The 27,660-nt window shown below is 39.4% G+C and overlaps 1 protein-coding gene across 1 annotated transcript in view; it reads right to left on the minus strand.

The window, feature by feature from the left end:
• Nucleotides 1-758: 758 nt before the first annotated feature.
• The window catches only part of ibtk (inhibitor of Bruton agammaglobulinemia tyrosine kinase), a 28,543-nt gene continuing 1,641 nt past the window's right edge, over nucleotides 759-27,660 (minus strand). Inside the window, exons 2-28 of the mRNA XM_061916413.1 lie at nucleotides 26,491-27,301; nucleotides 26,237-26,333; nucleotides 25,994-26,118; nucleotides 23,183-23,293; nucleotides 22,837-23,007; nucleotides 22,372-22,489; nucleotides 20,952-21,132; nucleotides 20,298-20,421; nucleotides 19,599-19,776; nucleotides 17,151-17,304; nucleotides 16,491-16,869; nucleotides 16,101-16,351; nucleotides 15,933-16,019; nucleotides 15,764-15,846; nucleotides 15,615-15,652; nucleotides 15,423-15,519; nucleotides 15,237-15,338; nucleotides 11,716-11,833; nucleotides 11,485-11,545; nucleotides 10,263-10,390; nucleotides 9,973-10,085; nucleotides 9,580-9,829; nucleotides 7,311-7,409; nucleotides 7,041-7,199; nucleotides 5,539-5,739; nucleotides 1,962-2,103; nucleotides 759-1,593 (exon numbers count right to left, since the gene is read on the minus strand). Coding sequence (XP_061772397.1) covers nucleotides 1,468-1,593; nucleotides 1,962-2,103; nucleotides 5,539-5,739; nucleotides 7,041-7,199; nucleotides 7,311-7,409; nucleotides 9,580-9,829; nucleotides 9,973-10,085; nucleotides 10,263-10,390; nucleotides 11,485-11,545; nucleotides 11,716-11,833; nucleotides 15,237-15,338; nucleotides 15,423-15,519; nucleotides 15,615-15,652; nucleotides 15,764-15,846; nucleotides 15,933-16,019; nucleotides 16,101-16,351; nucleotides 16,491-16,869; nucleotides 17,151-17,304; nucleotides 19,599-19,776; nucleotides 20,298-20,421; nucleotides 20,952-21,132; nucleotides 22,372-22,489; nucleotides 22,837-23,007; nucleotides 23,183-23,293; nucleotides 25,994-26,118; nucleotides 26,237-26,333; nucleotides 26,491-26,814 — 4,017 coding nt within the window. The 5' untranslated portion in view covers nucleotides 26,815-27,301 and the 3' untranslated portion in view covers nucleotides 759-1,467. The remainder of the gene's footprint in view (nucleotides 1,594-1,961; nucleotides 2,104-5,538; nucleotides 5,740-7,040; nucleotides 7,200-7,310; nucleotides 7,410-9,579; nucleotides 9,830-9,972; nucleotides 10,086-10,262; nucleotides 10,391-11,484; nucleotides 11,546-11,715; nucleotides 11,834-15,236; nucleotides 15,339-15,422; nucleotides 15,520-15,614; nucleotides 15,653-15,763; nucleotides 15,847-15,932; nucleotides 16,020-16,100; nucleotides 16,352-16,490; nucleotides 16,870-17,150; nucleotides 17,305-19,598; nucleotides 19,777-20,297; nucleotides 20,422-20,951; nucleotides 21,133-22,371; nucleotides 22,490-22,836; nucleotides 23,008-23,182; nucleotides 23,294-25,993; nucleotides 26,119-26,236; nucleotides 26,334-26,490; nucleotides 27,302-27,660) is intronic.

Here is a 27,660-nt window from a genome sequence, read left to right on the forward strand (position 1 = left end):
TAAAACCAGTAAATATTTGCAAAGCAAGTTAAAAGAAAACCTTGAAATCTTAGCATTTGTGTTAAAAGTCTATAATATTTAAAAATGTATTATTGCAACAAATGTTCAAAATACGTCGAGTGCCAGTAAAAAGAAATAACGAGCTACAAACCGGGCCTGCGATGAGATGGCGACTTGTCCAGGGTGTACCCCGCCTTCCGCTCGATTGTAGCGGAGATAGGCACCAGCGCCCCCCGTGACCCCAAAGGGAATTGGCGGTAAAAAAATGGATGGATGGAGCTGTACACCGAAAATTAGCCTTACTTTGGACACCGCTGTGTTAATATTTTCAAGAGATAAGAAAACCCATAATCCTTTCTTTTTCTTTAAGTTGGCCACTTATGGAATAAAATTAAAGTCTGTTTGGATCACATTGCCTGCATAACTTGTAAGGCTATGGTAGTGAGATGAAAAGGGGCTCCAGCTAAATAGACCCTAATGAGTGATTAGTATGTCCCTCACGAGCAGTCTCTTTCCGACTACCGATGTGATGCTCTACCTGTAATTATGTCCAATAAACCCCTTAAATTTCCACACTTTGCTTTCGATAGGGTCATCGGAGTCAATTAGAGGCTGAGTTGTGCTAACGATCTGTTGTACATGCGGGGCAGCAAACTTGTCAAGAGGTAGCCAAAGATTCTGCAACAAAAAGGAAAAGGAATGATTAAAGGATGATAAAGATGTCACTGCGCTCTCGTCACACAAGAAGAAATACTGGGTCATTGCACACTTGCAATACTTTATTGCATGCCCTTTTTCATACAATAGCCTCTTTTATAGACAGACAACACTATTATACTAACTTAATGTCATACATGGTTCAACTTAGGTACCTGCATTACCTGGAATGGATCCAGAAAATCCTAAAATAGACAAGAAATACAACTAAAAGGTGCTAAATATTTCAAATATGAGGGGTGAAACCAGCTTCACACATTTAACACTGCTAAGTAATTATGAATCACTGACACACCAAATTATGAACACACCACCACTTTAGATGTCATTGAGACCGTACAATCACTGCAACTCAACTACGTAGCTGAATTAACTACAAAAAGCAATGTGGAAACTGCCACAAGTTGGCACTTTCTCAGGATTATGGAGAACTTTTATTTTTACCTCCATCATCTCCATCCATTTTCTTTGGCAACTTTCCATTGCAATAACAATTATGAAGCTGTCAAGTCATGGAATTGAACTAACAAAAAAAGTTCACAAACAAAAGCACCTCTGCTGATCCACATTTTGCATTAAAGGGGTATATTAACTTAGTAACATACATTAACATTACAATGAGCAGCAATGGAAGAAAATTTGATGTAGCACTGTGCAGAAAAGAAGCATATATTTCTAAAGTGTGAGCGCATGAGGTCGGCAAAACCTGCCAATAATCCTCTCACATCACTGGTATGAAATAGCTAGTAATCAGTGTTTGTTCCACATCGGGGCTGCCACGGGACCAGAGGAGGCCCTCTCCACTGAAATCAGTTCGTCGGGGTTGTCGCGTGCCTCGTAATGGAACAAAAGCTCTTGGATAGCCCGCTCTTCAATCTATGAAGAGAGAAGAAAGGAACGTCAGGAAATAAGAGACATATTTGAGGGTGCTATGTGGCGAGTAAAACCATACACCCGCTGAGGGGGTAAGAAAAAATGACGACACTCATAGCATGATGATAATACATGTTTGATCATGACAAATAAAAAATTATTGGGAAAGGCACTTCAGGAAGGTGTTGAAAGAAAGTTGGAAGTAGAAGAAGTTAAGAAACTCATTCTCATTTCTAACACTGTTCAGAATGAAATGTGATAGAGAAAGAAAATGAGAATATGCATGCTGTATGGCAAGTGTGTGTGTGTTTGAATGTGAGTGCGTGTGTGTGTCAGTCAAAGCACTACGACACATAGACAAGCTGTGTTACCTGGATGAGTGCCAGCGGTTTCTCTCGGCTGCGGATTAGTGCGGCTTCCTGCTGCCGCTCCTCCTCCACAATGGAAGCAAAGGTCACCAGAGAGGGGAGGGGCGGGCTTCCCACTGCTGCTGCTGCGGCCATCACCCATGGCCTGAAGGGAAGACAAGGGTGAGGCGGCGAGAAAGAGACAGAGATAGCCAGCAAGAGGATGCAGGGTCTTGGTAGGAGTGAGATACTACTGACAAACTTCTGTGGGATTGGCTGCCTGTCCACCTGGATTAGATATGCCTTGCATGTCACTGTGGTACCAATGTCTCCTGTACTGTGCGGACAATGATTTAGACAGTGCTTAATTCAACAGTTTTGAATTTAATCATTTCACATTAGAGCTAAGACTGTAATACCACATGACTGTTTGGACTTTGTTCTTTATTTTCCTGTGTTTGGTTTTGGTATCAAATCCTGTTGTGGTGCTCTTGATTTGGTAGTATTTCCTGTTTGGTTTCTCTCTTTTGCAGCACCTTTAGCCTGTGTTGCTTGTCCTGTCAGCACACCTGTTCCTCATTGTACATTGGGGTTGTATTTAGTTCAACTGGGTTCCTTCAATGCTGGTTCATCATCTTCTGTATGCCAAAGTGTACTGTTGTTTTCTGAGTACCTACAAGACCTGTGTAACTTTTCTTCCGCATAGTACCAAATAAAGGGACCTACTGCTTGCACTTCGCCTACATTCTCTTTCTCCCAAGATCACGCCAGCAGCTGACAAATGCGGCACTGTCATAAAGACGCTGCAATACGTATTTTGTTTCATGAACATGACTATTTTGGGGGATTAGTTGTCTGCTTTATTAAAAATAAATGTATTCGTTTTGCTACTGGTTAAAATTATTAGCAGCATACAATAACACAGCCACCCACCACATTAGGTTTTTCACATGCTCAATCCACAGACGTACTAGTCACCCTTTGACTCTTTGTGTACATAATGATGAATAACGAACTTCTAGAGACATGAATGAGATGCTGTCAAGTTCGTTTGACCATTAGGTCATTTTTTTTCTTCATAGCTGCTATGAGATGTGGAAAGACATGTTTTGATTATTCCCCATGATACATATGGTGAAGTACAATACTTTTTGGAATCCAATCATTCTGTCTTCAGAAAAGAGGGAAAAATCAAATTTGGGGATCAGACGGACATGTCGATTAATTCTGACTTTAGGAAGGGAGCAGTATTGCAGAGGTTTGAAATCATTTTATCTGAATACCAGGAGAAACCCTATACACACTTCCTCTTCTGTATGACAGTGTGACATGAAAAAGGCCCTTATCAATTCCGTTTAGAATCACCAGCGTCACTACGGAAACGCACACAGCTATTTAGTTTATCCAGTTAACTCCTTGAAAAATCTACACGGTAAATATATAGAACAAGTATGATAGCAGAGATGCAGGAAGATGAACTTGCCAGATTTGTAGTAATTACGCATACAAAAAAACACTTTCACTGGGTTTCACAGATAAGTATGGTAACCAACTAAAGATTCTCTGTGTGCATGAGCGCCTGTGTAGCTGTGTGAGGTTTTAAAAAGTCAGGACGACTCTGTGTTTAGGGTCAGGTCATTTGAACTGACCAGGTCATTTTGAACGGGTCACCCTACTTACACCACAGTCTATATTAGGAAGAAACCCTTGCTTCAGTCAGTTAGACTGTCGCACTAAACAAAGTGTACTAAAATTGTTGGACCATATTTAAAGACGCTACCAGAATGAAATGCAAATAACATGTTATTATGGTACAGTATTATTAATTATGGTGAAACAGGGACAAGCAGTAGAAAATTGATGGATGGAAACAGTATATTCAAAACAGCATGTCAGATTTGTTTGTGGAGTCTTTTGCAGCAGAACTTGTGCTTTGTAAAACATTTTTTTAGTAAAAACACAGTATTAAACTTATATACAATAGTTATTTGTCCCATATTTTTTTTAATCATCAGGCATTTTAATGCATAAAAGCAGTTAAATGAACAAAAAATATAAATACTACAGTCGTGTTGTCCATTAGATGAGACCATACCAATCACAGCGTGCTGTTCAGTATCATGCTACGGATTGGCTCAGCCTCAGGCAGCATTACCATATATATTAAAGAGTGTAAAGGTGACTTAAGAGTGTTGTTTCATGTCTTTAGGGCTATCAAAATTTTGAAAAATGTATTTAGAAAGTAGTTAAAAGATTTTTCGTACACTAGCTTTGAAAATATTCGATTAGTAATTAGTGATTCCTACTTCGCAAAAATTAATTTATCGCGGTCATGCCTGGAACCAATTAATAGCGATAAACAAAGGATTATTGTGGTATGGTTGAGGAAGTTGATTTTGAAGTTATCATTGGGATATCATGACAGTATGTTACAGCTTTTAATTTGCTTTTTTGAAGTTTAATATGGGATTTTATACTCTAAAAAAATGCATCTGGTAATGTGCTGCATTAATAAAGTTTGAATGTTCAGCAGATCCACGTACGTTACGTCTCTATAACTTGCTGTTTTCAAACACACATAAAATGGAAATGCGGCTGTTAGTCATTCTATTAATTAATCATAAAACAAGCGAAAATGGATGGATGGGTGGGTGTGTTTTGAACTGGTTAGTGTCTCACTGCGTGTTGGATGAATACAGCTTCAACTAACTATGCAAAGACAATTAATTCACAATGTAGTCTTTTATAAATAGTATAAAAGATGGCAGCCTGTTTTTTCTATTTTAAGAACTGTAGCAAAAGCTGAGCAACCATAAAACGTTCCTTTTAGTCAATACATTCCACATGCTAACATGCCTATAACAATATGGGCGTGCTGTGTATTTAGACTTGTTATATTATACACCTTTCTCACAGTAGGCCAAATCTTTTTTTTTTTTTTAATTCTTACAGCTTTTGTTGCAATTACAGGAACATGGTGTGTTGGTTGTAGATTAAAACTTAATCTTTCACTTTACTGGGTTCACTGTGTCCATGGCAGCCACTCAACTGCAGTCACTCTAAGAGAAACAGCTGAGCCTCACATACTTAGCATTAATGAGACACAAAAACACTGCAGGGTTTCCATTTTTCATTGTAATTTATGTTTTGTTTTGTTTTCTGGGAAGAGGGCTGCGCATCCCTTTGAATGTACTCAATTAAAAAGTGTCATTTTTGTATTGTTTTCACCATTACAAATTAGGTAAAATTTTCAGTTTTTTGACATTACTAATGGCCAAAGTGATTTGTCAGGTAAAGGAATTAATGAATTAATTATTAATGTTTTAAGTTAAAAATTATGTAAAATTATAATGACTAATGTTACTTATTTTTAAAATTAATATTCATACGCATTGAATTTTACTGAGGCATATGTATGTTGTGCCCTGTACTGTACCACATGTACTATTGTATAATGAACGCCCGATTGTAGCTGAGATAGGCGCCAGCGCCCCCCGTGACCCCAAAAGGGAATAAGCGGTAGAAAATGGATGGATGGATGAATACACTACAACAGTGCCCCCAAGTGGTAGTAAGAAAAAAATACATGCATTTAACTCACCCTGAAGGTTTTTCCAGTTCGCTGCGCTCATCACATCTAAACGTCACCTTCCTACTGACAGGTATAACACAGACTGGGGACCCTTGAGCACCTAGAACGTTTTGATTTCCAGGCTGCCCTGCTCTGATGAGTTGGCTCTCCTCTTCTTCCAGTAGTGTCCGAAATGAGCATGAGGACGATGGGGACTGGATTGCTGTTGCCCTGATGAGGGAAAAGCTCAGACTTAGCTTTAATAATGTACTAACTGGACACATGTAGAACTAATGTACAAAACATTTGCTTTTTTTGTAATAAAACAGGCTAATACGATAATCAATTACAATGCACAATAACAACACTCTCATGGATAGGCCTGGGCTGATATTCGGTAAGTCAATTAACCGGACGATCAATCGATTGCTTGTCCCTCATTGATTCCCCGTGTGTTCCGGGATGAATTTTAAGGTTATTTTAATGGTTTATAAATGTTTTTATGGTATTTTGCCATCTTATCTGTCAAATTTGGTTTTACCCTACGAACCTTTGAGAACCGTAATATTTCAAATTTTTCCAAAAGTGAGGACACAAAGTCCCAGGATGGCATCTTCCCACTATTATGGCCCCTGTCTATGGAAGGGTTTGCCAAAGGACCTCAGGGCTGCAAAGAATGTTTATGTTTTTAAAAGCAGGCTGAAGCGCCACATTTTTGGTTTGGCTTTTACCTAATAGTTATAAAAAATATTTGAAGTCATTCTTTAATACCTATTAGTTACGCAATATTATATTTAGTTGTACTTATCATATATTTATTGTATTTTTAATCTTCATATGTCTAACTTGTATTTCAAATTTTATCACAACTCATGGTTCTTACTATTTTTAATCTTTTATTATTTTTACTTTCCAGCGTTCCTCAGAGGGAGCTCTTTGTAACAGGGGTTATCGGCCGCGCTGTGGAGGCGCTTTGTGTCAGCGTCCCGGTGGCAGTGGTTTTGTGACCTCCTGGTGCATATGGCTCCTGGAATAGTGTTTACTCACCTAGCCCCTCTGTACTCAGCCATGCGTTCATTTGTTTGTGTGTGTGTGTGTGATGTTAGTTAATCAGGGTATTGTTTTTAAGTCTGTAAAACACTATGTCTTGCATTTCTTTTATGTATAACAAGCCCCTTAAAAATAAAGTGTGACTGATTTGTAGAACAGAGACAGAACCAGTTTTACTGGTTTTGGTTGGTGATTTGTATTTAAGAGCAAAATTTTGCTTGCAGAAATGTATTTATCTTTTCTTATTCGTTGGTTGTATTTATTTTGGCATTGCAAAGTTTAAATTACAATATTAAAATAAATGAGAAATATAAGGGTATAGTTGCATTATTATTATGTATTATAATTACATCAATGGTTAATTTGGTCTCAAAAAAATAATGGCAATAATATCGTTTATCGACAATAACTTGCAGGCCAAAGTATCGTCTAAAAGTGTTCTCGGTTCAGGCCTACTCATGGACAGAACATGATACACTTACCAGGCCTTCCTACTACTGCTTTTGGATGGCGTGACTGTAGGAGTGGGTTTGGATCCTGGAGACTCCACACTGGTCTCCTTACTTGCCAATGCTAACATCTTCCTTTGCTTCTGGGACAGCTTAGTCATAGTAGAAGAATGTTTGCTGAGGGTGCTGATGCTAAAGGCAAGCAGAAAAATACATGCAGAAAGTGAGCACACCAAATAAGATGTGTGATGTAAATTGTTCTTGTAAATGTTCTTATTAGTAAGAATCATAGCATATTTTTACTTGGCAGGACTTTTGGGAACTGCTTTGGTGGTCTGCACAGAATTGGCTTCCATGTCCATGATAGCTCTAAGATCCAAGACAGGGGGTGGATTGGCAGGTCTACAAATTGAAAATACACACAGTTACTTCACAGGCCTGGAACTAAATATATTAACTATGGCAGGACATTTTCTTCAAACCACCTCCTCAAAATAAAGTGGGAGAAAATTAAGGGTTCTTAGTCAAGAGTTTCATGGGTCAACTCACCAACCTACTTTTAAAATCAAGAGCAAAACCTGCATGTGCAATCTATATCTATTTAAATTATTAAAAAACGCATTCCTCCTTTATATATCTGTTGTAGGCAGTACCATATCAAGTACCCCCCTCAATATATTATTTTCAACTAGTGATGTCCCAAACAACCTTTTTGGCCTCTGATCCCGATCTGATTTTGAGTCCTGATCCCATACTTTGACAATAGATCGTTAAACAAAAAATGCTGTATAGCAATCAACTAAAGTAAACACGATAACACATTTTTATAAAGATGATATTATCAAATTTAGAATTTGATAGTACTGTTTTATGTACATCACTTAATGTATTGAAATTGTGGTGCTTCATATGTTTTTTAGCAAAATAAAGTGGCTAATGCGCAATAACTAAGCCATAGCAAAAACTACTATCAATCAATCAATCAATGATTATTTATATAGCCCTAAATCACTAGTGTCTCAAAGGGCTGCACAAACCACAACTACATCCTCCGTAGAGCCCACATAAGGGCAAGGAAAACTCACACCCAGTGGGACGTCGGTGACAATGATGACTATGAGAAACCTTGAAGAGGACTGCATATGTGGGCAACCCCTTAAATCAGTTAGGTTTTCCCTCAAAGCTTTCCTGTATCCAGAGACTTATTCTATGAGATTGTAAACAATAACAAAGACGACCCAAAAATTATTTTGTAATAATAATAACAAAAAGAAAAATATCAATCTAGATACTTTTGTATCGTTTATACACTGATACCATACAAGGTATCGATAGTATCCAAATCTAGATCGATCACCCCTACACTTTACACTGAAGCGTTAGCAGTTAGCTTCTCATGTGTGTGTAGCATGCTTAGCCATTAATTTTCCCCTAGTCCTCTATTGACAATGCTACTTGGAAGAAACTTAGTTTATTTTCCGCCATGGTGGTGAGGATAATGGTCCTTTCCATTAACCTCGGCCGTTGGAAATCAGATGTGAGACTGACATCAGAGCCAAGCTAAGGTAAGAGAGGTCAAAAAATTAATTCACGAAAGCTATTCATGCGCTTGCCATATCTGACTAGAAACAACTTATGGAAAAATATGTGCGTAGAAAATGGATTCATGGAATTCTGCAACCTTCAAACACGATGGATGAAAAAAAAGCAAACAAAAAAGGTATTGCTAGCGATGCAGTACAAAAATAGGTAATTTGCACTACAGTAACATTACCATATACTGCATATATCCAACAATACATTGTATACGGCTGATTTAATCTGACAAAAACTGGTCAGAAGTGCTGATAATGGATATTACAGAGGCTTATATTATTTTTTTAGACCCAGAGTAGCCATTTTTGAAAGCAGAGTTGGAGGTTTTCAGGACTTTCAAAGTAGGAAATCCGACTCGGAACTCCAAAAATTTGACTTCCCAGTACGAATGGAACACACCATTAGTATATTAAAAGCAGCTTTTCATTGTGGATAAACGAGTCAACGACCGACATTCGTTGCAGCTTGCTCTGAAATTCAAGTTGGTGTTCTTGAAAGACATGACCCTACTAAATTTCATGCAACTCGTGCATGTGTGTACATGAGTACAATATATAGTAAAATCTTTAGCCATGTAAACACCTGGACACAACTGCAGTAAAGCTTGGCAGCTGGTCAGAAAAAGAAAGGTGAATTACAACCCGGTCCGATCCCATGATCGTCATCTCTATTTTGAAACAGAGCAAAGGCCAATTTTGTTTCAGCATACTTTAGCTGTGCCCCAGTGCACACAACAATAACTCCTAGTATTTTTGGAATTTTGTTGCAGAAAAACATGAGAAGTAGGCATCAGTGACCTCTGTCCTCACAAACTGTATTTTGGATGAGTGTCAAATATATTACCTAATATTTTCAGGAAAATAGGATGACAAAAGGGGAGACCAGCTTTACAGTTTATTATTAATTGGTTTAATGACTTGATGTCACAATTCTTTGTTCATAAAGAGCATTTTGGAGGACAACAAACACGATTTACCTGTGAAGGAGCTTGGGGATATTTTGTGGACCAGAGCTCGGGGGAGTTGTGAGGCCATTCCTTGAGGTTAAGGTACTGGGTGGGCTGTTCAATCCGACACTAATTTCACCTCTGTCATGAAATACTGGCGATTGCACGTCTCGAGGGCTGCCAAGTCCCATGCAGCTTCCCTCAGAGTCTGATGTGAGCAACTCCTGCAGTGACTCTGTGGAGGTGCCTTTTCCTGTCTTCACCAAGCGTGGGGAAACCACTGAGAATAGAAAGTGCAAGTCAGTTAAATTGTGACATTTTACTGCACATTAAATTAGGACGACAACTTTAAAAAGTAACTGATGCATGTGATATAGGGGGAGTAGAACATTTGAGGTAAGTGTGAGCATTTGCACATTGTACCTGCAGCAGGGGGGCTATGAATAATATCCGACAGAGTGTAGCCTCCTGAGCTGTCAGAGCGTCGCCTTGGTTTCTTTTTCACCTTAGTTTTGGCTTTCTTAAAAAGTACATCCCTATTGGGAGAGGGTTTTGGATAATCAGCAACATACATTAGAATGCCTATCATGTATTCTTTAGTTGTTGTTTTTTTAAGTTTACTGTGGTCTACCCATGGTACCAAACAGATTAGTTTGAAACATAATATATATAGTATTATTTCTGAACAGACATAAATATTCAAACCTGTGTACCTGTTCAATTGATCCAATTTTTCTTTCGGTTTGGGGCTGAATGCTGAATCCAAATCCTTGTCTTCATACATACTGAGATCGGGAGCATTGGGGTATGGCGTGACAAGCCTTCTTTGCATTGCCGGGATCTAAAATTAAAAGAAAATACAAAAAATGCTTGGTACAACTTCTGTAAAGAAATGCAAATCCTCTGAAAGTATATATTTTAATATCCATTAACTTTTTAATGAAGATACAATTAAGAAATTGATTAAAAGATTTTATGGAATAAGAAATGAACATCATACTAGAAATGCAAATGAGTTCGGAAATGGATGATTAACTTAAAAATTTTAGATGAAAGAGACATATCATGGAATGATATTTGGAAAAATGCCAATAAGCCTTTCAGAAGCATTAAAAATAAGTTGAGTCAATTTAAGATCCTGAATAGATTGTATTTTACATCTTCTAAACTGTATAAAATTGGTGCAGTAGATAGCAAGTTATGTATGAAGTGTTGGGCAGCTGATGGAACTCTTGTTCATTTATTAAATGAACCTAAAATATGACTTCTTTTATCTTTGTGGAAAATATTGTCCACGATGTTTTGTCAAAATTCTGAGATGTGATGGAAGTGTAAGCCACTGTGAAAAGTCGAACATTTGTGATAAGTGTGAGCATTTGTACATTGTACAAATTTGTTAAATTTTTCTAGGTTTTTAAAAAAAAATTGTGGCTGTGATGATCATGTAAATGAGGGATTTCTAATCACTGCTGTGTAGGAATTCTTATTGATGTTGATATTATTATTTTTTGTTTCAGTACTTTTGGATTGTTTTGTGTCATATTTGTGTGTCCTCTCAATTGTTCTGTTGATTGATAATCTGAATGTTGCTGGGCCGGGTTTGGTTTCTGAATTGGAATATTATTGTGTATTATTTTATTGGACTGATTGAGAAAAATAAATAAAATTTTAAAAAATGTAAATGCAAGAATAAAGCAACAAAAAGTCAAAAATGACAATACGTAGTAGTTTTCATCTGAGGTGAGAATCCATATATAATTACAGACAACACACACAACATTGCTAAAAATGACCTTACAGAAACAGCTGCATTACTAAGTTTCAAAGAGTAATGTGAGAATGTGAACTCTTAAAACAAAACAAAAGCGCACAAAAAGCATGCAATATATTATACTTTATACAGGACGCTAGCTACAAAGGATCAATGACTCTTACCATTTTTCTGTAGGCCACAGAAAGTTCCATAAGCACTTCATCACTAAGATTGTCCAGTGATCTGAAAGGAACACAGAGAGAGGAGAAGAGAAAGAGCATGCAAACATATACATATTATTACATTTAATTTGTCAACCAACAGTAACTTTCATTAACTCTAAATACTATTTATCAACATCAATTTACAACATATTTTAAAGACAATGCACATGTATCAATCTTGGTTCTCACTTTGACTCTAGAACTGCAGCCATGTTGAGCCCAACGAATTGAAAGCACGAGAGTCTAAGTTGATCTGCGTTGTACATTGTGGCAAACTCCAGCAGCTCTGCCGCATTTTTCAGGGTAACTGGAAAAAAACAAAATAATTAGCTGCCTATTGATTTTTAATGTACAAACCTCAGTTTTCCAAGCACTGCCTTGTATTGAAGTGAAAACGATCATTTTCAGTTACTAACTATACATGTTTAGCAACACTAACTGGTTATCAACTCGCAAAGCAATAAAAAGTGATTTGTGGGGGGGTGTCATGTGACTTCGAGGAACATGCTTTTTTTGCTGTATGGAGGAAACATATGTAGCACTTGGCTTCACTGTAACAACAGTGATAGACGAGGAAAGACGATGTCATGCAGGGGTATAGCTATATCAATTTTATAGATGTCCATCCATCCATCCATTTTCTCGCTTATTCCCCTTGGGGTCGTTGGTGCCTACCTCAGCTACAATCGGAAGGAAGGCAGGGTACACACTGGACAAGTCGCCACCTCATCGCAGGGCCAACACAGATAGACAACATTCACACTCACATTCACACACCAGGGAGAATTTAGTGTTGCCAATCAACCTATCCCCAGATGTATGTCTTTGGAAGTGGGAGGAAGCCGGAGTACCCGGAGGGAACCCACGCAGTCCCGGGGAGGACATGCAAACTCCACACAGAAAGATCTCGAGCCCGGGATTGAACCCAGGACTAATCAGGATCTTCGTATTGTGAGGCAGGCATTTTATTGACAAATTATGCTATTTATAGTCACGATGGAAAGTGGAGAGGCACAAAATACTTCTTCCTCAGGGGCATGTAACGCGGACATGTTTGTTACTGAATACTTTCTACTACGCTTCTGCCTAGGAGACTTTGTATCTGTAAGCAATACGCAACTATAGTTATTTGATACCATACCGGGTTTACCTTTTGTAAATAACTTTACAGAAATACAAGAACAGACCAACCTAGTGTTTTAATTGGAGGACATTTAGCACGTAGCTGGCTGTCGAGCTCTGCACAAGTAAAAGCGCTGCAAGACTGCCAATATTGGTGCACTTATTGGTGATTTTAGATGTGAATCGATATAATCCGATACTTATTTTTGCTAATAGCGGGCCGATGGGGAATACCCTAATATGTAGCGAGAAAATTACTTCTGGCATACATGCCAACCTTGAGACCTCTGAATTCGGGAGATCGTGGGGTGGGGGAAGGGGTATATAGTAGTGTCCCGGAAGAGTTAGTGCTGCAAAGGGTTCTGAGTATTTGTTCTGTTGTGTTTATGTTGTTGTTCTAAGTTTGGTGTGGGTTCACAGTGTGGCGCATATTTGTAACATTCTTAAAGTTGTTTATACGGCCACCCTCAGTGTGACCTATATGGCTGTTGATCAGGTATGCCTTGCAATCACTTGTGTGTGTGTAAAAGCTGCATATATTATGTGACTGGGCTGTGACGCTGTTTGTATGGAGGAAAAGCGTACGTGACGACAGGTTGTAGAGGATGCTAAAGGCACGTCCCCAATATTGTTGTCCGGATGAAAATTGGGAGAAATTCCGGAGAATGGTTGCCCCAGGAGATTTTTGGGAGGGGCTATGAAATTTGGGAGTTTCCCGGGAAAATCGTGAGGGTTGGCAAGTATGACTTCTGGATAGTCTGACATCAAGCATGTCAACAGCAAATGCTGTTGTGGTTCCCTGTCATTCCTTATGTAAAAACACTCACAGACTGCTCAATTTGGTTTGTACAATTTCAGAATATTACAAAAGGAAGCAACAGAAAAAAAAATATTCCTATTTCTAAACATTTTTACATTTAGTTCTGGGGCTGAGGTTGCCGAGGTAGTTAAAAAGCTCCTCGGTGGCAAGGCCTGAGGGGTGGATGAGATCCGCTCGGAGTTCTTTAAGGCTCTGGATGCTGTGGGGCTGTCTTGGTTGACAAGACTCTACAGCATTGCGTGGACATCGGGGGCGGTACCTCTGGATTGGCAGACCGGGGTGCTGGTCCCTCTCTTTAAGAAGGGGTACCGGAGGGTGTGTTCCAACTATCGTGGAATCACACTCCTCAGCCTCCCCGGTAAGGTTTATTCAAGTGTACTGGAGAGGAGGCTACGCCGGAGAGTCGAACCTCGGATTCAGGAGGAACAGTGTGGTTTTCGTCCTGGTCGTGGAACTGTGGACCAGCTCTAAACTCTCGGCAGGGTTCTTGAGGGTGCATGGGAGTTTGCCCAACCAGTCTACATGTGCTTTGTGGACTTGGAGAAGGCATTCGACCGTGTCCCTCGGGAAGTCCTGGAGGAGTGATCAGAGACTATGGGGTATCGGATAGTCTGATAGTGGCGGTCCGTTCCCTGTATGATCAGTGTCAGAGCTTGGTCCGCATTGCCGGCAGTAAGTCGGACACGTTTCCAGTGAGGGTTGGACTCTGCCAAGGCTGCCCTTTGTCACCGATTCTGTTCACAACTTTTATGGACAGGATTTCTAGGCGCAGTCAAGGCGATGAGGGGTTCCGATTTGGTGGCCGTGGGATTAGGGCTCTGCTTTTTGCAGATGATGTGGTCCTGATGGCTTCATCTGGCCGGGATCTTCAGCTCTCACTGGATCGGTTTGCAGCCGAGTGTGAAGCGACCGGAATAAGAATCAGCACCTCCAAGTCAGAGTCCATGGCCCTCTCCCGGAAAAGGGTGGAGTGCCATCTCCGGGTTGGGGAGGAGACCCTGCCTTAAGTGGAGGAGTTAAAGTACTTAGGAGTCTTGTTCACGAGTGGGGGAAGAGTGGATCGTGAGATCGACAGGCGGATCGGTGCGGCGTCTTCAGTAATGCGGACGTTGTACCGATCCGTTGTGGTGAAGAAGGAGCTGAGCCGGAAGGCAAAGCTCTCAATTTACCGGTCGATCTACGTTCCCATCCTCACCTATGGTCATGACCTTTGGGTTGTGACCGAAAGGATAAGATCACGGGTACAAGCGGCCAAAATTAGTTTCCTCCGCCGGGTGGCGGGGCTCTCCCTTAGAGATAGGGTGAGAAGCTCTGTCATCCGGGAGGAACTTAAAATAAAGCCGCTGCTCCTCCACAGCGAGAGGCCAGATGAAGTGGTTCGGGCATCTGGCCAAGATACCACCCGAACGCCTCCGGAGGGAGGTGTTTAGGGCACGTCCAACCGGTAGGAGGCCACGGGGAAGACCCAGGACACGTTGGGAAGACTACGTCTCCCGGCTGGCCTGGGAACGCCTCGGGATTCCCCGGGAAGAGCTAGACAAAGTGGCTGGGGAGAGGGAAGTCTGGGCTTCCCTGATTAGGCTGCTGCCCCCGCGACCCAACCTCTGATAAGCGGAAGAAGATGGATGGATGGATGGATAAACATTTTTGCTTTCAAATTTTAAACTTTTTTGCCCTATTTCACGGCCAACAACGTAAATTTAGTTAGGAGGGAGGCTATTGATGTTAGCAAAAAAAGTATGAAAGGAAAAATTCACAGGTGACATACTGTTCTCTGTGATGACGACCTCGCACATTTCCTTCAATCGTGGAATGAGCAGCTGATCAGCTGCAACAAGTACGTTGCACACAAAGGCCACATCCAAAGAGTCTGTCGTGAAAAAGTAGGACAATAGCAAGTTCTTAACTATAATAATAATTAAATAAAGTAACATAAATCAGCTATTGAAGCTACCTCGAATGGTGGGGGAGTCATCTGTGTAAATATACTCGAGAATGACCTGCAGAATCTCTGCGCTGGTGGGCATCTCAAGTGCAGTACAGGAAGTAGCCTGAGGGAGGCAAAATAGATCAAGTCTAGGACTGAGGACTACAGGATTTTCAGTACATTGACAGGGTAATTGAAAAAAGTTACAAATAAACATACCTCAATCCAGGGGTTGCCAAGCATACTGTGGAAGTACTCTGTACAAATAGACATATAAAAACAGAACATTTTAGTAATTAGTTAAATACAACTTTTTTTAAATGAATAAACACTATTAACTTCTGTTTGTCATTTAGTTGGGCTCCTACCTTGTCTTGCACAGAGGACACTTTTATGACTAGGAAACTCTTTCCCATCTTGTGACTTTAGAGTAACATCACACAGGTAGGAACTGTAATACAAATAAAAATAGGAGGATGTCCTTTTTTACATTTAGAAATGTATTGATTTTGTTACCAATTAACTTGTGTTACCTACCCCTTCTTTTGGTTGAATTTATGTATGTTGCCATTTTTCTTATGTACAACATTGATTTTCCCTCCTTCATATTTGACACCATCCAGTCTGTCAAAACAAAAAACAAAAAAATATAGCAATACAAAAACCTAACTGTTTTGTCCGCTTTAGAGTACATGTCAAACTCACCGTGCAGACAGGCTGCGCAAGCAAAGCTTCTTGGCGACACCCTGTAAAGCTTTGACTGGATCGTACGCTCCCTCATTAGCACCCTTGTCACCTTTGCCTCCTTTCACTTTCTTGCCGGGCTTGTAGCCCTTGCTTGTGGCATTATCACCATCTCCTCTAGCTGCAGGTGGAAGGGAGCGATATACTTCCAGTGCTGAGCGACCCCTAAGGCCCAATTCTTGCAGGCTGCTGATAAGCGTCTCTTCTGAATTCTAGCCAAAAAAAAAGAGTTAATAAGATAACACACACATACAAGTATACAAGAAAATTACATGTTGTAGAAATCAATCAATGGTGAACATAAGTGATAAAGATTGGAAAAATATTAATTCCATGAAGCATTTGCTATACCAGGATTTGTTCAGTCAGGGTTCCTGAGCATCTTGGTCGGGCCCCATGCACCAGTAGCTCACAGGAATCAGTGTAGATGAAGTGCAGGGCATATTCCAGCATGTCAGGTGGAATCTTTTCCAAAATCAGTAGGTCGCAGCCCACTGCATCTTCACTCTTCTTAACTTCAAGGTCTTCGTCAACCCCACAACACTCGGACATGAACAATTTCCGGAAGAACTCTGACCTCATTGACAGGATATATTTGTGAGCCGGAAATGTTCGATCACTCGCCTGGAGGGTCACATCGTGAATGCTATCCATTTCGTCCGCTTCTTCCAGAAGTCTCCGAAAGTGTGTGGTAAAGGAGGATGGAGAAATGCTAGGAATCTCATATAAACTACAACGAAAGAAGCAATTTACAGTGTCAAGATCGCTGCTTTTTAAATGGTTTAACATTTATTTCATCATAGGAACTCCAACATTCAATTTTATCCCAATCAGTAATACATTATAATAGACTATTTCACGTAGGTAGGTGGCAAGGACATGCATTTGTTTGTTTTTTTCTTTGCTAAAAACATAATGGTTCACTTTGATTAGCCCCTCCTCCAACTTTCTGTTGAACTTCTCAAACTTGGGTTGTGTATTTATCACCTTGATGCAAAAAAAACAACGCACCTTGCTTTGGGATCCACCTGGAGCAATCCAAAATTTCGGCCATTGGAGTCCATGGTGATGCTGACAGCTCTATGAATGTATGGGAGCTTTTCCAGACGAATTCGCTGAAATATTGTGCGAACATCGGAATGTCCACAAACCTCCACATTTGTCTCTGTTATAAGAATAAATGTATGTATTGTGAAAAATATCACATCTGCTGGCACTACAATACTGTATGTAGTTCAAGGGAAATTGCACTTTTTTGGAATTTTGCCTATCGTTCACAATCATGAGTGGCAAGAACACACGTTAGTTTTTAAATATTTTTTTTATTTTGAGATGATTAAAAACGCTTGGAAGATGTGGCTAATGGGAGTCACTGTTCTAGCCTTCAAAGCTATCACAACAACATCGAACCCCTCCATCAACGTTTTATATACACATTGCAAGTATATACATAATGTAGTAACAGACACGTTCATAACAATATGTAATATGTACAATATTACGTATTTTGGTCATTTTAAGCACTTATTTCTTCAGTGCATTTATTTCTGTTTTCATAGCAGCGCATTTCAGACTTCCGTCAACAAATGTGTTCCTACTGCCATGATTAGAAAACACGCGATTTACAACCTGATCTTTCTGAAACTGAAAATACGGAGGATGAACTACTCCTTTAAACGTGAAATGTTGGAGCAGACGGAAGCCGAGAGAGTAAGGTCGGCATGGCTTTGACGCTGGAAATGTGGAACTTGGAGCCAAGCTATTGCAACGTAAATGGCATGCGTACCCAAAGTCAATTTGAAAAAACGTCCCCGGCCTGCTAGACAAAACACACAACTGTCTATCAAGTGAGTCACTTTCATATTGATCATGATACATGCAGCACACCAAGCCTATTACTACAACTATAGTAAATATACTATCAAGCTGGCTGTGAAAAAAAACAAAACATGAAATGTGGGCTAATACTTCACAGATACTGTAATATGATTGTTCGTGTTTTTCAGTCAGTACAGATTGATGTCCTACAAACTCAATTGCGATTCAGCTGGTGGCGTAAAATGTAGGTTATCACTTGCCGTAGTTAGCGCATGGCTAATACCGTATCACGCCAATGTGTTAGTATGCTAGAACAGTGGTTCTGAAATGGTGGTACACGTACCCCTGGGGGTACTTGAAAGTATGCCAAGGGGTGAGTGAGATTTTTTTTTAAATATTCTAAGAATAGCTACAATTCAAAAATCCTTTATAAATATATTTATTGAATAATACTTCAACAAAGTATGAATGTAAGTTCATAAACTGTGAAAAGAAATGCAACAATGCAATATTCAGTGTTGACAGCTAGATTTTTTTGTGGACATATTCCATAAATATTGATGTTAAAGATTTATTTTTTTGTGAAGAAATGTTTACAATTAAGTTCATGAATCCAGATGGATCTCTATTACAATCCCCAAGGAGGGCACTTTAAGTTGATGATTACTACTTTGTGTAGAAATATTTATTTATAATTGAATCACTTGTTTATTTTTCAACAAGTTTTTAGTTATTTTTATATATTTTTTTCCAAATAGTTCAAGAAAGACCACTACAAATGAACAATATTTTGCACTGTTATACAATTTAATAAATCAGAAGCTGATTATATAGTGCTGTATTTGACTTCTTTATCTCTGTTTTTCAACCAAAAATGTTTTGCTCTGATTATGGGGTACTTGAATTAAAAAAATGTTCACAGGAGGTGCATCACTGAAAAAAGGTTGAGAACCATTGCGCTAGAAAAACAGAACAGTAAAGTTTGGTTATTATACAGGTTACAGAATGTAAATTAAGTATTGTTGGCGGTTTTTGAATACATTTTTTTAAAGTGATTTAGAAGTAGAAGTGATTTCTTCCATTAGCTGCATCGCTAGCCACCTAGAATGAGACGATATTTCATGTAAGAATGCAAAAAATTAAAAACCTTTTGTCTTGTCTCTCATAGCAATTGTGAATGATTGGCAAAATTGCTAAGAAGTGCAGTTCCCCCTAAATACAGGTACTGTGCATGTAAAACACAAATATGAATATAACCCATATATTTATGTAGAATCAATAAGCGGAATATTTCAAGCCCTTATTTCTTAGAATTCTGTTTATGGCTTACAGGTCCGAAATTTACTTTGTCTCAGAACATTTTAATATTGCATTAGATAATTTAAAAAATTATGTTTTAAACAGAAATTACTGTCTGCTGAAAAGTACATTTATTTCTACGCACACAATACCTTCCTTTTGCCTGAATTACTGCATTAATGTGTGGCATGGTTGTGATCAGCCTATAGCATTGATAAAAAAAATATTGATGCTTTTCTTATTCAAACTTTTTTTTAAATCTTCCCTGTATTAAAATGAGAATATTAAGCAAATGCTACTTGCTCAATAGACTTAGTCTTTATCACCAATACCACCACTTACCTTTTTTCTCTCTGTACTTCTTATATTCTCCAGCCCACACACCACTGAAACCCTCACCCTCCTGAGTCACAAACATCATGCCGTTTTTGCTGAGAGCGATGTCCGACATGAAAACCTGGCGCCCATACGCCCACCGGCACAGTCTCATCGAGCTACCTGAGGAGCGCCAGCAAAACACCTGAAAGTGATGCAAAAATAGAGGACAGACAGAATTTGAGGTGAGTTACTCAATTCATTTCCATCTGTAGGACTCCATATGACTGGTCATGATTGTATAACTGTATAGTATGCACCAAATGTTAGATAACAGCAAAAACTAACCAGTGGTAGAAAGTAATGTTCTACATTCTCTGTACACTACATATTTATGTCCAACATATTTGGCCAAACATGTCATTTCAACTTGTCAAACCTGTAATTAACAGGAGCACTTACTGCTGGATCTATATTTTGCAGCCATTATGATTAGTAGGTAGCAATATGTATATGTCCCCCTTGATATTATGGCCCCTTTATTTTCAAATCACATTTGAAATGTTTGACGTCATAATTATAAGTTCCCCATGAGCCTACATTTTCCAAATTCAGACTACATTTGTGTAAAAAACAATAATATATGATATCCAATAATACCAAGAGGGTTTGCATGTTTATTTCAGTTAATAAGCTATTTTTGCAGGGGTTTTAGGCTGCACTTACCCGACCGGCTTCATCTAAAGCCAAAATGGACACTTTCTCTCCCCCTCCCTCACTTAGAATCTGTGCATTCACACAATGGTCCAGACTGCCACCACTGACAAGGACCTTTTTGATGTTCAGCTGCCTGATTGGGACAAATGACCACGCAATCATCAAGATCTTGAAACATGGACAATTCATATTTCAATACATGTGGTTTTCACGCAAACTCAAAAATGACTCTCGGGTGTGTTATCAAAATAAACAAAGAGCAAAAAGTACGATCTGGCTTATGTATTTTAAAGTAATATCTCTACATCCATTCCATTAATTTTCTACCACTTGTCCCTTTCGGGGTGGCGGGGGGTGCAGTAGCCTATCTCAACTGCATTCATGCGGAAGGCAGCGTACACTCTGGACAAGTCACCACCTCATCACAAGGCCAACACAGATAGACAGACAACATTCACACTCACATTCACACACTAGGGCCAGTTTAGTGTTGCCAATCAACCTATCCCGAGGTGCATGTCTTTGGAGGTGGGAGGAAGCTGGAGAACCCATGCAGTCACAGGGAGAACATGCAAACTCCACACAGAAAGATCAACAAACAAAATGGTGTTTTAATCAAGACCAACCACTGACTATGTTAAGTATATTAATGTGTTTCATTACCTTGAAGCAATCTTTTTACACTGGTATTCAGCCAAGAGGTAGATATCCCCCTTTGATGTCACGATCACAGTCGCTCCATCTCCAGCGGCAGCCATAGCTATGGTAATATCCTTGTGGTGCAGAGCCGATACTTGCCGAGGAGTTGTTACATACTTCTCTCCATTAGGATCCAACAAGTAACCTGAAAACCAAGTTTTTTTACCATGCATAAATACAATCTGAATTATGATGAGAACTCTATCATACTAATATGCTCATTACACAGCATTCTAGATTATGGTGTTTTAACCAGTGATGGGCAGTAGCAAGCTACATGTTACTTAACTACATAGCTTAACTACATTTTCCAGTAGCTTAGCTACTTTTTTTAAAAAGTAGCTTTTCCTGTAGCTTAACTACTTTTAGTTCCATGTCGGGAGGTAGCTAACATCAAAGCTACAAGCTACAAAGAAAGACAATGGATTGCATCGAGGCCGAAAAAAACACTGGAGAAAACACAATGACCTGGATGAAGGAGAACATTCATACGTACAGGGAAAATCCATGATGATTGGTTGGTGTTTGTATAATGAGTGTGAGTCACATTTGGCTAAGGTTATGGCAAAACATTACTAACTGGCCAATCAGAGACAAGATAAGGCGGGTCATGGAAACCAGTTAGAAAAATCATACCAGAAACGCACCCATGTCACATGACAACAAGGGAGTCAGAGAAAAATACTTGAAAATGGCAGAGTGATTCTCTCCCGCAGATTAAACTTTTTTCTTTAGTAATGAAGACTATGTCCAGGAGACACAATAATATGTGGTTGGTCATATTCAGACTAATGTTTGTATTTAGAAAAAACAAGGCCAAAAACCTTAGTTAATAGTTGTTTACTCTATAAACCAAAAATCCTAACTGTTCTCTTTATCTAAGACATCCAACCCAAATTTAGGAACACACATTAAGATGAGTTGAGTTCATGAAAAGTGTTACTGCATATAACCATTACAAACTGTTCCTAAACAACAAACAAGTCATTGTTGTTGTTTTTTGTCAAAATATAGATAAATGCTGTTTTGTTTACTGTAGGTAGACAAAATGAATAACATAAGGGTGGGACAAAGAAAAGACAAAGTAAATAAATACATACAGTGGGCTTCACCCCAATGTATGTTACATGAACATTGATATTATACATGTAGCCTATAGATATAAATACCGTTAAATGTAGCAAGCTACTTTTGCCGTGTAGCTGACTACCGTTCTTCAGAGATAGCTTCCTCTGTAGCTTGGCTACATTTAATCAACAGTAACTTGTAGCTTAGCTTGCTATATTTTCCAAGAATCTTGCCCATCACTGGTTTTAACTGTTTAGAGACAGACAAGTAATTATGAATTAACTAATACAATTAACAGGAACTATACATGTCTTACCAAGTTGCCCTCCATTGAGTCCCACTGTATAAACCGCCTCCCTGGTCCATAGCACTGTGTGGAACCTTCCTGCTGCCACTCCAATAATTGTCCTCCCTTTCAGTGCTTTGGAAAACACCTAGAGCATGTGCAAAACATCCGGACACGTAAGATATCGTAAGGGAAATTTTTGTATAAATGCACTGATGGTATCGTTTACCCCTTTTTATAAAGAACAGTACACATTTTTTTCCATAGTTATGACAATGAAGTAATTTGCTTAGACAAACAAAATTTAGAATATAATTTTACAATCATGAACTGGACATATCCTTGTAAGGGAGTAAATTTACAAAAATCCAATCGGGACCAGATTTTTCACCACTGTTTATGCACCTTTACAGTTAAATGAACATGCATTTAATTGATATCCAAGGCATCAATTAACCACATTGCAAAAGGGTGTCTTCTTCCCATTTTTCCTACCTGTTTAGGAACATGAGCTGAGGCCGGGGGAGGAGACAAGCCGAGTTGGTGGAAAGTGTTAAGGCCAAAAGCATACACATAACCTTCTTCTGTCAACACCACAGTGTGGTCTTTTGCTGCCGCCACCTGAGAACAGTGGTGGGACATCAGACCCTCCACCATCCGAGGAACCTGAAGAATGAGGTAGGAAAAAAAAACACAGTGAAAGAGTTTAAGAGTCTAGTTATTTGCAACAAAACCCACCCTCAACTTTGTTGAAAAGTGAGAGATTTATAAGGCAATTTTAGCAGGCCTTTTTGTCTAAAGATTTTTTTTCTAGATTTACAAAAATCATGCCACATCTCACCAAATAAGTCTGTTCATCTCCATGGCCAAGTCGTCCTCCTTGTCCATGTCCACATGTGAAAACCTGACCTTTTTGAGACAGAAACACTGAATGGAACTTGCATAGCACCACCTAAAAAAAATAAAGACACCTATCAGCTATTGAATTTTACTTTTGCTGCTTGAAGGCTCTAAATAAAATGAAAACACCTTGACTGGACTGCTTAATCAGACTTAAGACTTGATATTAAGAAAATGGATGGATTATAATAATGACCCTTTTGGAAAATGGAAATGTAGCAATCTTTTTTCCATGTTCTTCTGCCAAGGCCTCTTGTCGTGATAGTAAAACACTATGCCAATAAAAAGGCAGTTGCACAAGTGGAAAAGCAAACATCATTACTAATACATGGCTCTCCTCAAACCTTGAATAGAGCGCAGGGATGTTTCCCCAAGTATCACATTAATGTGGACAGTCACACACATGCACACACCATGGTTGGTCATTTAATTAAAACTTATGCCAATGTAGAATTAATATTTAACCCGTGGCACCTGCTGTATTGACTAAAAAGACACAAGTGCCACTGTGTTACTGTGTGGTCATGAAATCAGACCTATCTGCACCCTAATGGACTTTGTAAAATGATGAAGTCCAACAAATACACCACTACATAAAATTGCAACACAAACACCAGCTTTCTGCTCTAAACAGTGCCAAAATAACATGTGTTTAAATGTTCACATCTCTTTGGCCCCAGTCAAGAAAATTGGTCGTGGATTGGTTTTATAGCATGACAATGATACAAAAGGCCATGGAAACAAATAAGTGGCTGAACACGTACATTAAGATCCTCTGCGAACCTTAATCCCACAGAAAATTTGTGGACGGAGCTGAAACTTGAAGTTACCAAGCAGCAGCCTTCAATATTTGGCATGTGACTGAAAGAAGAAGTGGACTTAAAGCCCTACTGAGCTGTGCGCAACTCCTGAAATTCAGTATAAAAAATGCTTTGAGCTAAAGATTTACTATGTTTAGATGCAAACATTAACATATAAACTTTATTTAATGTTTTTTTAATGGATTTTTTAACTTCATTTAATGGGTTTTTTTATGGATTTTTTGATTATACAATGCCTCTCTCTCTTGCTCTGTTTAACTAAAAATATCATAAAAATGATGGATCATTTATGTTTTTGTAAGGGGATAAAAAAAAAAAATCAGCAGGAACTGAAGTATTTCCCCACTGCTGGCTGTGGATTCCACAAGAAGCATGCTCGCAACTTGAAGGAAATTGCTACTTGTTTCTTCATGTCAAGTTGCATAACAAAAGAGAGTGTTTTGCTGGGGTACCAAAGTGGTGTGGCTTACTTGGCAAACCCAAAGGGAATGATGCTACCACCACCATGTTTAGGTAGGTACATTGTTTTAAGTTTTGAAACCCCCCTCCTAACCATGTCTCCTGTCGTTGTGGCTGAATAGCTCAATTTTAGTTAAGTCTGCCAATGGAAAAAATACAAGCTTGTTGGGACAGTTGGAAATGTATTTGCATTATGGACTCACCTCCAACATTAAAAACAACAAAATACACACAACAAAGCCCCCTAGTCAAAAGGGATCAAACAAGACATTGAAACGGCCACCGCATGGGACAATTATAGTTGTGGTGGATCACTGCGCTGCGAAGATGACTTCAGCGGGGTTTCAGTGTGCAGCAGGGGGAGGAAAAAAAATGTGTTGAATGACCTTTTTGGTAGGCTAATGCATGTCACGTTACAGATATGTCTTTCGTTAAATTGGAAATTTATTTGCATTACGGACTCACCTTCAACATTAAGAAAACAACAAAATACACACCACACAGCCCCAAAGTCAAAAGCGATCAAACAAGACATTGAAACAGCCGCCGCATGGGACACATATAGTGGTGGTGGATTACTGTTCTGCAAAGATGACTTCAGCAGGGTTTCAGTGTGCAGCAGGGAGAGGAGAAAAATTGTGTTGAATGACCTTTACGGTAGGCTAATGCATGTCACGTTAGAGATATGTCTTTCGTTAAATTGGAAATTTATTTGCATTATGGATTCACCTTCAACATTGAGAAAACGACAAAATACACACCATACAGCCCCAAAGTCAAAAGCGATCAAACAAGACATTGAAACAGCCGCCGCATGGGACAAATATAGTGGTGGTGGATCCCTGTGCTGCGAAGATGACTTCAGCAGGATTTCAGTGTGCAGCAGGGGGAGTATAAAATAGTCAGGAAGTGTCATGAATACGAAGGATTATGGGTATTTGTTGTGTTGCATTTACGTTGTGTTACTGTGAGGATGTTCTCCCGAAATGTGTTTGTTGTTCTTAATTGGTGTGGCTTCACAACGTGGCGCATATTACTAAGAGTGTTAAAATTGTTTATATCACAACCATTAGTGTACTCTGTGTCACCCAGTATGCCTTGCAGTCGTGTTGCCGCGGAAGCCACACACAACATGATGCTGGACTGACAATCAGATCGTACATGTTTAGGTAGGCGACAAAGCCAATGGCTTCATAGCTCGCCCTAATACTTATCTGGGCGACTGCCGGCAGTCATTCAGGAAAATAATAGCGTCTCAAATTGTCTTCTTCGCTTTATGACACGGGTCTTAAACGGCACTTTGAATTGCAAAGGATACCGATCACAGAACCATACATATGAAATATTTCCGGATGGTTCATAAGATCTATTTTTTCGTCATGTCAACCGCCGGACTCCGCGGATGAGACCGCAAACCGAGCATCTCTAGTGTGGATTAACTTGATGGTGGATGTTGACTACTGTTGTCTTACCTGCTTGATGTAAACACCAGTCCTTGCAAAGGCATCCACTAACTCAGGGTGCTGTCGACTCTCTTGATTACCATGGCCAAGGCTAAAATTAGTATTGTTTCCCCACATATAAACCTCAGTCGGGTCTGTAACGGGAAAGAGAACACGTTCACATAGCAAACAGTTATATTTGAAATTACCAGAACTTTGGAGAGGTTAACAAAATATTGCACAGTTACATTATGTTTACAAAAGGTACAATACCTGTGCTTCTAAATGTAATGTGAGCTGGTCTGTCTTTCATTGTCAAGTCCAAGACAGATAAACCTTCCTTATCCTGAGTGGAGAGGAGTCCACCATGCTGGGAATAAAGCAGGTGAAAAAATTAGAACACACCATTTGTCTTCCAAAGCATTTTGAGCCCATTCGGGGCACCACAAAAGCTAGTATAGTCATGTACCGTATTTATTAAAAAAAAAAACGTTGATCTGGCTAAACGAGAAATGTTTTACATGTACCTTGACCAGGGAAAGGAGGCAGTGAATTTGTCCATAGAAGGCGCTGCGGTGCAGGGCAGTCCAGCCCGATTCCTGATCCTTTACGGTCAAGTCAGCATTCTTACTTTCCAGCAGCCACTCCAGTAAGGCTTTCTTCCCCAGTGAGGCAGCCAGATGCAACGCTGTGCGACCAAATTCGTCCCGCAAAACTGCTGCGTTGTGGCAGTACGAGGATAAGAAAGCCCTCAGCTGCCCCTCAGTGCCACCCGTTATTGCCGCTACTGCCTCATTTGCATGCTGCAGTGAGCGGCATTTTGGGGTGCAGTCTGGCAATGCCAGACTCATCCTGCTGCCTTTCCAAAAGTCAACACACAAGTACACACACTGCCGCAATGTAAACTAAAATAAGGCTTCTCTCTTAAAGAAAAACAAAGGTTGGGACGGTTGTGGAGCGCTAGAATTGTGCCTGTGTTGAGGTTCCACCGCACCCTAGCGACCCCAGAGACTGTAAGACTTGATCAGTCTACCATTTCAAAGAAAATGGTGAATGCAAGCCAAAAAGAAGCTTGCTTCATACAACTGTGTAACAACAAAACTACCTGGTTTTTTTTTGTTTTTTTGTTTTTTACAAAACTGTACAATTCAATATTTGCAAAAAAAAAAAATATTATGTCCTTTATTATTCTAAAGTTAATTTACAAAAGGCAACACCTTTAAGACCTCCCACAATCTTCTCACCAGTCAGTCCAACCATCAACTTGAGGGGAAAGGCATCCTTTCCCCTCAAAACACACACTTGGCTTCTTTAAAACTCCATAATTGAAGTGGAAACCTTGGGGGAAAGTTGAGAAACAAATTGTGTTAGAAACAGAAACGACTACCATTATCTCACTTTAAAATATGTAGTTTCGTAATCATAAAATGTTTATGTGTGCAAATGAGATAATACCTTATAGATGGACAGCAGGAATAATATGTCGAAAACACTTATTGACAATAGTGACTAGGGCTGCGAATCTCAGGGTGTCCCACGATTCGCTTCAATATCGATTCTTGGGGTCGCGATTCGATAATATATCGATTTTTTTCGATTCAACGCGATTCTCGATTCAAAACGATTCTGTATTCATTCAATACTTAGGATTTCAGCACGATCTACCCCAGTCTGCTGACATGTTAGCAGAGTAGTAG

This window comes from Nerophis ophidion, linkage group LG11, assembly GCF_033978795.1.
Source record: "Nerophis ophidion isolate RoL-2023_Sa linkage group LG11, RoL_Noph_v1.0, whole genome shotgun sequence".
NCBI lineage: Eukaryota > Metazoa > Chordata > Actinopteri > Syngnathiformes > Syngnathidae > Nerophis > Nerophis ophidion.